At 43.8% G+C, this 12,203-nt stretch overlaps 1 protein-coding gene across 1 annotated transcript in view; it reads right to left on the bottom strand.

Moving 5' to 3' along the window:
- Positions 1–222: 222 nt before the first annotated feature.
- DNAJC5B (DnaJ heat shock protein family (Hsp40) member C5 beta) overlaps positions 223–12,203 on the bottom strand; it is a 40,819-nt gene continuing 28,838 nt past the window's right edge. Inside the window, exons 4-5 of the mRNA XM_025147987.2 lie at positions 8,259–8,433; positions 223–2,870 (exon numbers count right to left, since the gene is read on the bottom strand). Coding sequence (XP_025003755.1) covers positions 2,776–2,870; positions 8,259–8,433 — 270 coding nt within the window. The 3' untranslated portion in view covers positions 223–2,775. The remainder of the gene's footprint in view (positions 2,871–8,258; positions 8,434–12,203) is intronic.

Raw genomic sequence — 12,203 nt, 5'->3', positions numbered from 1 at the left:
GTGTAAAGCATGCTTTTGCAGTGTGTGGCTACACCCCTGGCTGCTTTACATAGATCTGCCACAGTCCAAGACCCAGTTCCTTTTCAGGGTAATCCTGAGCTGCTGCTTGTCAGGTTGCAAGGCCTTCCTTTTGGACAGCTGTCTCAAAGGCTGCTTCATCGGTTACTGCAACGAAGTCGTTGATGGTTTGGAAAAGTAAAGGGAATGCTGCAATTTGTACGTACAAGCTTTATTAGTCAGGGGGGTTGACAGGAAAGGTAGGTTGGAATACATCGTACTTTACATCTAAGGAAAAGCAGCACAATAGAACAAAAAAAAATTGAGGAACTCCACATTTTGAGAAAATTAATGGGTGTGTGACTGAATTTTACATACAAACAGATCATGTAAGCACAGCTGTGTTCCCTTTAGCAGCTTTTTTGAAAAGCAAAACAAACAAGTGAACCCACATGGAACAGCCAAATCCTGAAATCCTTACTCATCCTTTCTCCACATGTCCTCAAAATGGCCGATCCCGACAGCAGGGAGAGTGGCAAATGCCCTGGTACCCTGAAATCCACCTTGTCTCTTTGAAGCCAAACTGTGGGTTCAGGTTTTCAAGCTATATAAATCCCGAGGAACCCACTCAGAGGCTTGGCCAATGGTTTGTTTGGGGTTTTTGGCTGTCTTAGATAATACATTTTGTGGTTCTTCTGTTCAGATCCTCATGTCAGTAAAAAGGGCTTTGCAAACATGCAGCAGCTCGCTTGTATTTGCATCACTATGCAAGTTAGAGTCATAAATCTTTCCCAAGCAAAATCTCTTATTTAGAAAGAGTGAATGAGAACCACATGACTTATGGTACTCCTCCAGCCCATGGAAATTATTTCCTTGATTTCAGTAAACTTGGGATCTGGCACATACGCTGGGATCCTGAGGGCCATCAAGGGTGTTGTGTCAATAAAATTGCCAAAATGCTTTTACTAATCTGGGATTTACCCCTCTTTCCCTGGCTTCAGGCCTGATCTGTGGCTGTTGGTAAAACCAAGGGTGCTTCTATGGGAGCAGGACGGGGGACTTCAGAGGTAGAAGATTTCCTTGAGGACAATGTGAGCATCAGGTGGCCCCAGTGCCTGTGCCTGGAGAACAGACGTACTCTGAACTAGGGCTGATGGATTTTTAAATATCCATGCATTGTGGGAATTTTAAAGAAATGTTGAAGTAGTACTTCTTGACTTGGAGTGATTGCTAGTGCTATGAAACACACTCTTTTCTCATATGTTTAGCTGCCACTAAATGACATTTGATGTGAAAGGTGAGAATAGAAGGAAGACAATAATGTTTCACAACCACAGAATCCAATTTTAAAGAAGAGAATAAGATTTTTGACTAGCTATACGTTGACTGGTCTCTATATTTAGTGGTACATTACTTCCCCCTTTGGGCCACAGCACTGTGATTAGAGGAACAAAAATAGCAAATGTAGAGAACTGACAGTGATTGATGTAACATGATCAATAAAGTGAAATTCATCTGTCTAAGCCTTAAACTACTGTGTTAAATGAGTGAAGTTCTAAGTTTAAGATCTCAGAGCTTCTTCTTTAACTCTTACAAATTAGGGGTCTCATTTCTCTGTGCTTGCTTTAGCTGTACCCACATGTAACTCCACTGATCTGCACAGCGGTACACACCTGATTCATTTTTCAGAAATGCACAGGTATCACATTTTTGCTCAAAACCCAGTGTTTTGTGTACTCGAGGATATCAATGTCAGCATGCTTCTCGTCCCTACTTCTTTATTTAAAGCCGTGCAGTATGTTCTTAAAGCCCCTGTGCTGGGGCAGAGAGAAGGACCCAGGCTCACCTAAGGACAAAGACCGCAAGGAAGATGCTTGCTCCTCTGCCCTTCCAAGTCCTCACTGTCCCGCAAGGCAGCACACGTGGCGTGGATGCCATCCCAGTGCCAGCAGGGTGGTGTGGACAGTGGCCAGGGGCACTGTGCAGTGAGCAAGGCCGCAAAAAGCTGTTGGCTGGGGATCAGCTTCCAGCACACTGCAGCTGCAAATGGAAAAGCTGAGGCGGCACGGCACGAGCGGCAGACCCATCCATGCAGGAATGAGAAAGCTTTGTGATGGTGGTGAGGATAGGAGAGCCTAGGGCTAGCAATCCTCTCCCTGGGGTGTCTGCAGCTTGTGCAGGCATGGTCTGCGTGTGTGCAGGAGAATGCAGAGCCTACATGTGGATCATGCTGGTTGATGCTCCTGGGTTTGGAGTCATCTGCCTTGTTCCCACCACCTGAATGACCCTGGAGCACATCACCCTGGCTCAGATTTCCAGTTGCCAGAACTGGGCTGATATCACTAAGGTGTTGCCCGCTTTCCAGAGAGTGCTTCCACTTTGCAGAAGCCCTACCAGCCTTGTCACTGATTTTCCTTTGAGGGAAGGATTCCCCGGGGCACAAAGAGATGGGGCTGGTGTGTCTGGAGAGGGCTCAGGACCACATCTGAGAGGTGAAACCCCAGCTGAGGGCCGGGGAGAAGAGCAATTGCAGCAAGGAGTGTGTTGTAGGGGGAAGATGGTGCCAAGAGGGCAGTCTGACCCAGTGAGAGCTCTGCACTGGCTGTCGGCATCTCTTTGCAGAGGGTAGATCTGAAACTACTGAAGTGGCCTAGAGGGAGATTCTGCCTTGACAGGAAATACTCTGAGGTTACTTTTGGTTAGTTACAGGTACAGGCTGCAGAGCTTGTCACACGTTCTTCCTTCCTGGGAAGCACCACCAGGCCGTGTGTGCCCGCTCTAGGAGTCTGTGCGGTAGCTCCGATGGCTGTCCCCTATGAGCTGCGTCTTTTCAGTTGCATTTGTCGGCTGAAGCACAATAGGAGTTTCTCCATCTAAACAGAGGAAGGAGACAGAAATTACTTTAAGAATCCTTCACTTGCTGCCAAAGTCAGACTTCTTTTTGGCACCACGGCATTTCATCTGCTGTCCTGGCTTACGGCTTAATCCTGGCTTCAGAGACCGCTGTGTGCCTGCTGAAGAGACAGCGATGTTCACACCGCATCCACAGATGCTCTCACACCTTGTCCAGGCATAACAGCAGATTTCAGAGTGGCTATTGCTGCTGTTATTAAATTGGGCAGTGGCTTTACCTGGTGCTGTGCGGAGGCTGGCAGATAAGGGTCCCTGCCTGTTCCAGTCACAAGTGCTTGTTCCTGCAAATGTCGGAACACACTGAGCGCTGCTGTGACTCAGCAAGCACTGACCTTGGCAGCGTGTGCAGGAGTGGGCCAGGAATGAGGCTTGAGGAAGACAAAGTTAAAAGTGAAGCAAAAAGAGAGTTAAAAGAAAAAAAAAAAAAAAAAAAAAGGTGTGAGCAATAATGTGCTTGAGAGTGAAGAAATCAGATATCCCGAAAGCCAGCAAGCTATATAAAAATGTTAAATTGCATTCTGAACTCCTATGTAATATGTTTTCAGTAGGATTTTGAGAACTATTGTTTTGATGAGTCTGGAACTGCCAAAAACCCATACGATCACTATATGACTTCTTAGTGCTTTGTGCTTTCTCATTCCATTCCGTTACATGCTTGGTTTCCCAATATATCTGTAAAAAAAATACATTTGTTGCAGAGTGAAGTTCAGCCCTTGCAGAGCTCCCCAATGGCTGTTTGTTCACTCTGATGATGAACAAGATTTATCTGCCTTTCTCCTGGACTTCTTTCCAAGCCACCTTTTTGGGGGAGAGGGGGGTACTTGGGGCTTGGAGAGTGCCTTTTAAGGGTTCAGCAATTTTGGTGAAGGTGCTTTCGTATGAAAATCTTTGAACTCTCTCTTGAAATTAACACGGGCTTCAGAGTAATTGAATACAAATTATGCCTTTTTTTCCCCATATGATGGAGCGCTTAGGAAAAAAATCATAATCTGACATTTCCTCTTGTTTACATGGCAGTTGATGGGATGAATCATGGGCAGAAGATGTAACGTACAGAAGTAGCTTAACCCAGAGCAGGAACCTAACGGCGTGCCATACGGCTTCCCCTCAGTGCGGGCAGAACTGCTTTGACTCCTACAATGTGAAAGGCAAGGATGATTAAATGCTGAGCAGCTTCTCTGTATGGGCAATTCCTAATTTAGACACAAGGACAAAGACAGACATGTTTCATAACTTCTAAAAGTACATGAGTAATTAATTCTTAGAGCTCAGTGCGGGTTATCATTAGTTTGGCAGTTCCAATCCATTTTTAAGTTGCTATGTATTTTCCAGTCTTCCGAGCAGCATTCACTCCCACCCTTCGCTGCCTCCAAGTTGTTCATTTCTTGGAAGATCATTTATGGAGGGCAGGGACCAGCAGTTAATGTTGCTGTAATACCCAGATGTGCAACGAGGGAACAGAACCCGCTGAAAATACGTTGTGTTGCTTCCAGCTGCTCTGTGGACAGTCCTGAGCTGACACCGTCCATAAATATTTTGCTGCCTGCACCTTTCTAAGATGTATGATGCTTTTTATTGGAGCAGGGACCTCTGGCATAATAAACTGAACAAATATAGCTTGTTAATGGAGAGCTGCAGAATGGAGGTGCAGCAGAATTCACAGTTTAAACTGCTTTCTATAGATAGCTCTTGCTCACTGTTCGCCTACATTGGTATCATATGGAGTGTGGAGGAGACAATGAAGTGCTAAAAACTTATTGCTTCTGAGTTCTGAAATTATTTTGTTATTCAAGTTCTTTTTCCCTTTTTTCTTCTTTTCTCTTGGATTTCATTTTCTGTGAAATGAAAGTTGGCCTAGGAGTGTCGTGTGGTGATAACGAAACACGAGAGGAGAGCAAACCTGACAAACAGTTTGAGTGCACCACTGAAGCACCAAGGCAATCCGAATTCAAACATCATCTCACCTGGGGCCCCGAAAATCAGCAAAAGGGTTGCTTGCCTTCAACAGGAGCCAAATCTGGTGACCTGCAGTGTGTGCATGCATCTGAAAATAAATAAACATCACGCGCCCACACGGCAGATATGTGCATGATGCTTCCCTGTGCCAGTGTCAAAGGGTCTTGGGTCATCTGTAAAACTGTGGTGTGATACAGATTACTGTACTTGATGCTTTTTTAATGTCGTGTCTAAACCTCCACTCCCAAAACATGCATATTGCTTTTTCTGAGCAGAATGGCTGGCTCCAAGCAGCTCCCACTGAGCACAGCAAGAACTGCTGGAGCTGCTCTCAGAGGATTTTAGCATCAGGAATTGTGATGTTTTACCGCTGTTGCCTTCCTCAGAAGAGCAAAGAATGACTATAAGATATTTGGATGTCACAAAGAATAGCCTTAATTTTAGAATCCACATTTTGACCTTAGTGAGAAAAGTTCTGGCTAGTGATAATACATACACTGGGTACAGCGGGGAGCAAAGAAATTAATCACTAGCCAGAGTGCTCAGTCTGTGGGCAGAGGGCATGTGAAGAATTTGGATTCTTGTATCGTTTCCTCCTCCAAAATGTAATCTGCTGCAGGAGTGATTACATTTGCTTCTGAATTACCTATGGGAACATTTCTAATCATTACACTAAGGACATATTCATTTCTCTGGCTCAAATTTTGAAGATGTCTACTGAAAAAGCCCAATCCTCGCCGTTCGAAGTCACCTGAATCCTTTTGTCCAGCATCCCTAAATTTTGGCTGGGGGAAGAGGGAAAGGAAGTGCAGTTAAAGCCAGTTAAAACCAATTATCCTCCATCTCTCTAGATCACAGAATCATAGAATGGCCTGGGTTGAAAAGGACCACAATGATCATCCAGTTTCAACCACCCTGCTATGTGCAGGGTCGCCAACCACCAGACCAGGCTGCCCAGAGCCACATCCAGCCTGGCCTTGAATGCCTCCAGGGATGGGGCATCCACAACCTCCTTGGACAACCTGTTACAGTGCGTCACCACCCTCTAAGTGAAAAACTTCCTCCTAATATCTAACCAGAACCTCTCCTGTCTCAGTTTAAAACCATTCCCCCTTGTCCTATCACTATTCACCCTCGTAACAGATGTACCCCCTCCTGTTTATACGCTCCTTTCAAATACTGGAAGGCCACAATGAGGTCTCCCCACCTATTTTCCCATCAGTTGCAGAAAAGATGCTCACATCATCCTCTGTCATGAAGTTTTTCCTTTTATTCTTGATTTGTTGTTTTCTTTTTCATCTAACTCTAAAATGTATAGAATTCTACTCTAAATAAGCAAGCTGGTTTTGATGGGCAAGAAAATATAGCAAGACTGAAGAGAAGTCTAGGAAAGACAGAAATAACTAGATTTCTTCAGGCCCTACCTATACACTTAATAGTGTCTTCAAAGTACTTAAAACATACTGGTAGTTTGCTAAACACACGCTCTTTTTTTTCTTTTTTTCTTTTTTTTTAATGGATTTTTTTGTGAGACTTGGTAGGAGTAATGGGATGAGAAGATGGCCTAAAATTGCAGAACTTGTGTCAATAAACATCACCAGTGCCAAAAGGAAAGACCACATTTTTTCCTGATTGGGGAAATTGGTGCTGGATTTTTGTATTTTGGGGGACAGCAAAATGCCTGCCAAATTACAATAATAATAATAATAAAAATAAAGAGAGACATGCAGAAAAAATTGTATTCTTTCAAGTTTTACCTCCTTATTTCAGACTTGATTATGGTGTCATAGATTCATAATAGATTCACAAGAATCAAGACTAATCTTATGTTTGCAGTTCTCAGGTGCTTAATCACAGAATTGTAGAATTGTTTGCGTTAGAAGGGACCTTTAATAGTCATCTGGTCCAACTCCCCTGCAACAAACAGGGACATCTACAGCTACATCAGGTTGCTCAGAGCCCCATCCAGCCTGACTTTGAATGTCTCTCTCTTAATGTCTTACAGTATATTATATGTATTTAAAGTAATGCATTGTATTTATAAATGTTCCACTCATTTTTTGGGGGGGCCTTTGCACTGAGTGGCCAAGTATGATCAATTTTTAAGCTGGCTATATTTATTGTTAAATGCCTGTAGGCAAAACCAATCTAAAAACAACATTCATTGACATATTGGTTATATAAATAACATTTGTTTCAATTACTATAAGGGTTTTGTGACATATTTATGGAAGGGTAAATTTGTTCGAAAAGGGAGGGAAAACTCTTCCTGTTAAGGAAATGTGACATTTGCAGTAGCATTATGCTAATTTAAGCATAATAAACATAAGAATATAACAGCATAAGGCCTTCCATAATGATGGAAGCAAACAAAGGTGAACTGACTGCTTAGGTCTTTCCTCATAAAAAACATAGTATTAATCATAGTTAATATAAATTTGCAACTGAGCAAAGGCAAAACTGGCCAGACAAAACTCTGTCTCATTTCAACAGACTAGAATAGGGCTCTTGGATCAAAACATATGACTAGTGCCAGATAGGAAATCACCATTACCATTTTTTGGTAAAGCCAAAACCTGCAGGTGTAGACCGGGGTGTGCATCGAAGCCAAGCAAAGAGAGTGACAAGCTGTGAAGGGGTCCTGCTGCCTCAAGCCCGTGCTCCCTTCTTTAAGTTGTTGTTAGTGTAAGGCACAGCAGGGAGTTAAGTTGGTGAGAGCTACCCACTTTTTAGAGAGGATAAATTTTTATCTGGGTTCTATCCAAGATTTGGCTCTTGGTGACACAGCATGATTGCTACTGCCAGTGCAGAAAACAGAGCAGCAGAAGACAGAGAGCAGCAGAAGACAGAGAGCAGCTTGGGGTAGAGGGAGCAGGACCATGGCAGCTCCCATTCAAACTCTCTTAGGCTGCTGCACAACCTCACTGGTGGAAGCTCTGCTTCTTTTTTTTTAAGCCTTTTCTTGAATAGGTGCGGTTGGCCCATGTCAGTAAGCAATGGATTTTACCTGAACGAAAACTGGATGTGCTAATTCAGGCAGGTGAGATGTGGCAAGCACTCACCCAGGCAGAGCCTGATGCATACATGCAGGTTCTAAGATATGAAACAACAGGGGTATGGGGGTTGGAGGGTGAACATCTCTTCAGATGAGCCCTGAGACTTCTAATGTTTATGTCTAATAAGAGTTAGAGGAGATATTTAGTTATTGGCACCAGACTTAGGTTTTCATTAACATGCAACTTGAGAAGTTCATCTGGTCATGGTGTTAGCTGGAGAGAATTGTCACATCTCCATCGAGGTCTGGAACCAGCCTGAACATCACAAGCAGAACGTCTGGCCTACAGGCTCTGCAGACTGTTCTGAACAGCTTTACCGCACAGTAAGCCACACACCTCTTTCCATGTCATTCTTAATTTGCTCTTCCAAGTCTTCTGGAGACACACAGAACTCCTGTTCTTCCCCTTCGGGTGCTTTGGGTTTGCACTTTCCACAGCAGCAGTTGAAGCAGCAGCAGAGGCAGCAGCAGAGGTAGCAGCCTGTCAGGAGGCCGCAGACTGCAAACAGACCCTGGATTAAAGACAGGGGGAGGAAAGTTCCATGAGCAACGACCTTCCTGAAACTTGTGGCAGCCTCTGCAAAGAGGTTCATGAAAGGAATTGAGGCTCCCATGGGCTTGGCACTCAGGAGTCCAACGGCTGGACAGGGGCCTAAGTAAGGACCAGACCTTCCAGAGCCCTCCTCACCCACCAGCTCCTATGTGACGCTCAGGACCACGTCTGCCACCAACCAACAGGTCCCCACATGCCCAACTCCTCAAAGTCTGTCTTCAGCTGGCAGCCCTCGGAAAACACCTCCAGGCAGTATGCAAAACCGCACCCACCTTAAAATGACTCATTTCCATCTTAAAAATGACTCATTTGCCCAAGATCTTTTTCTCAAACACTTATTTACTGGCAGGTTCTTGTCAATAACAAAGCCAAGAGAAAAAGAAGCAAAGACCCAGCTGCATCCCACATAACTTTGGGCACTAAACTAAGGCATCTAAATTAGGACTGTAGTCTCCATGAGCTTCCCACATAGGTGATGGAAAGTTAAAAGCTGTTCCAGAGGGTGATTCAGCCCTGGGATGGCTTGAGTTGCCCATTGGAGGTATTTCTTTCTTCTGTTTAGCCTGCGCAGGAGCACAGAGGTGACAGCTCCTAAATTAGACTTTTTGGTCTGTGGGTTCTTGTGGCTTTGGCAACAAGAAGCTCTTACCAGCATCCCCCCTATCACTCTTGTCCCTGGTGCACAAAGTGTGAAGGCTTTAGCAGAGCCAGCATGGCTCCTAGGGGCCGAGAGCAGTGATCTCAGACAGATCTCTCAGCCAGAAAACTTGAACTTTCAGCAGTTTTCTTCCTGCAGATCAGGTCACTGTCTGGGTTTCCAGCACAACTCCACAAACACTTGTGCTCCACAGCTCCATGGAGTGCCACGTGGTGGCAGTGGGACGGGGGCTGCAAGAGATGAGCCCGTAGGATGGCATTGACTTCTGGTGTTCTGTACACGTGCCCAGGCCTAGGCAAGGTGTTTGTGGTGAAGAGGAACCCTCCACATGTCTTCATGGACATAGTAATATAAAAGAAAAGCAGAGCCAGTGATTTTCCTGAAAGGGAAATCACAGCTGATATGTGGAATATGCTTGTACAAAGACAGAACACCTTTGTGGCCACCAGATATGCATGAGTTAGCTTGAAGGTATATCTGAGCTTTAGTGTTGCAAGTATCCAGGCTGTCCTTTACTACATGCAGTTTGACTTGCATGCTCTTGCAGTTATGTTCATAAATAAATATGCTGGTGAAGAAGAAATAAAGCCCAGATACCAGGATATTGTCAAACTTCCACAGTGAAGCTGTGTAAATAACAGTTATGTCTCAGGCAGTGTTAACTTGGGCTTTGAAGGTAATGAAATCATTACATACATAATGTTTACCATTTATATGTTCGCAGGCTCAAGGCCAATGATAATCCATTCTATTCACAGATATACCGAGTGGTCAAGATGTTTTTAAAAGACAAGAAGAACAGATATACTGTTTTAAAATGTTTTCCTTCCAGCTGACATCTGAAACTGTTAGAAATCTCAGAATCCCTGAAAGAAGTTAAATGCCTGTTTATCATTTATGCCATAGTGGAGAAAAAAAATGAGCACAATTGACAGAATGTAAATGAGAATGACCGTGTATAAAGCCAAATATATACTTGAATTTATTAACAATACTTTAAATGCGTAATTATTTTTTTTAATTTAAAATATCATAGTTGGTAAATGAGGAACTCCAATGTGATCAATAAACTGTCTTCACAGAAGAGGGAAAATTGCTTTTTGCTTTAATAGTTGAATGAACAACTCCTCTCCCTGCCAGTGGATGAGCAGTTCAAGTACCCATTATTCACATTAGTATGTTCCAAGATTAATATGACTGCTAAGAAGACTGACACTTCCAAAAAAGTAATTTTCACTTTGCATTTCTCTTTTCATTTGATTTTCTTTACTTCTAATGATACACCTCCTCATGACTGTCAGATTTTCTGAGTGTGAGTGTGATAGGGAAGAGGATTTACCAGGAATTTTGGTAGTTGAAGAAGATAAGGAGCAAAAGATGTTGCCTCTACCTTCTTCAGACCAGAATGGAAGAAATGAGGAGTACAGAAATCATCTGCAGTCAGACTTCAATAATATTCTGATAGGCAGTACAAAAATCTGAAACTGACCCAGTATTTGTACACGAGAAAAAAAAAGAGATGAGGAATAGTGACTCTGTTTGGAAAAAAAATATTTGGTGAGCTGTCTGTGCTTTAGAGGTGGCAAGTTTTTGGGATGGAGGAGGGACAGAGAGCCTGCTGATGGCAGTCGTCAGGTGATGCGTATTTTGGATTTTGGATCCTCTAATGGGGCAGGATTTTTTCCTGGGTATTCTGCACAGAATTCTTAAAATCCAGGAAGCGGTGACAAATCTTTCTGGAATATTCAGCATGTCTCTTCTCATCTCTAGGGTATAGCTCCCTTCCATCTATCCACACACTCCTTTAGCTCTTAGAGATTTACTAGCTTCTCTCTTGTTTCCGTTGCTCTTCTTATGAGTCAAAGCCATAGCAGTTATTTCTGTTCCTGATATGGTAACCACAGAGGATCTTGCACTTTATAAAATCTCTGTTAACAGTCAGCAAGCAGAAGAGGAAATAAAAGCTAAACATGAAGAAAACCTTATTTATCAAGACTGTTAGAGGAGTCAATGCAGCTGTTCTCTCAGCTCCAAGGGAATGCTTCCTGGCACCGGAGCTGTGACAAAGAGGCTGAAGAAGAGTATGAAATGACAGCAAAGAGAAGAGAGGAGGATCCATCAGTGGCAGAAAGCAGCAGTGGGGGTGCCCAGCCTGCAGCAGGATTTTCTGCAGCAGCTGCAGGTAGGCAGCCTCCAGGCAGCTTCTGAGGAGGCCACTCCAGCTGTGTGGCTGTCATTTCAACGTTGGGAATTTTTGGACCTTGGCCCTTGAACCATTTCCATCTGATCCAACGTACAAATAACAGCTTCCCACACCCACAGAACTGCCCGAGTGATCTCCCTGTTGCAAAGAGCGGTGAAGCACTGGCCTGATCCATCATGAACACAGCAACGTGTGTTCCACCGATCTCAGATCAGAGCTGTCATAGCGTGCTTGCTTCATGCGGGTCAGACCATTTCCCATTTGTTCCAGCACAGCCCTTGCTTTCTGGTCATTTCTTCGTTGGGAACTGGTAGGGAAAGCGTGAATTTTGCATATTGCAGTCCTTCTGGTTTGTTACATTTCTGTAACATCTCATTTCTGCTGAAACACCAGAATCTGACATACAGAAACATCGGGGGACAACAGTGACATAACAGAGCACACAAACGCAACTCTTATCACCAGAGCACTCCGTGATGCGTTTTCCCTTGAGCAGCATATCAGCATTTGATGCATCATGCTCTTCTTTTCCTGATCTCTTCCTCCACTCCCCAGTTCTCACTTCTTCCACATCCCTTCTCTCACCCCCTCACCACAGACTGACAGGGCACATATATGACACCGTAATCCCACAGTGTTATGTATTATTATTGCTTACTTATGCCGAGTGCTATATATAGCAAAGAACACAGCTATATTTGTGCCGTGATAACTTATTAACTGGTTGTCACGTAAGTGAGCCTTCTCATTTTTGAACAATGAGTCACTTTTATTTAGTCATTACAGAAAAGAAAGTCAAAGTTAACCTGGAGCAGCAGATTCAAATCTAATTAATGTCTGAAAGTGTTACAAAATGTGCACTCAACTA

The sequence above is a fragment of the Gallus gallus genome, chromosome 2 (assembly GCF_016699485.2).
Source record: "Gallus gallus isolate bGalGal1 chromosome 2, bGalGal1.mat.broiler.GRCg7b, whole genome shotgun sequence".
Classification (NCBI taxonomy): domain Eukaryota; kingdom Metazoa; phylum Chordata; class Aves; order Galliformes; family Phasianidae; genus Gallus; species Gallus gallus.
The sequence above is the reverse complement of the archived record's forward strand: the minus strand, read 5'-3'. Positions and strand labels throughout refer to the sequence as shown.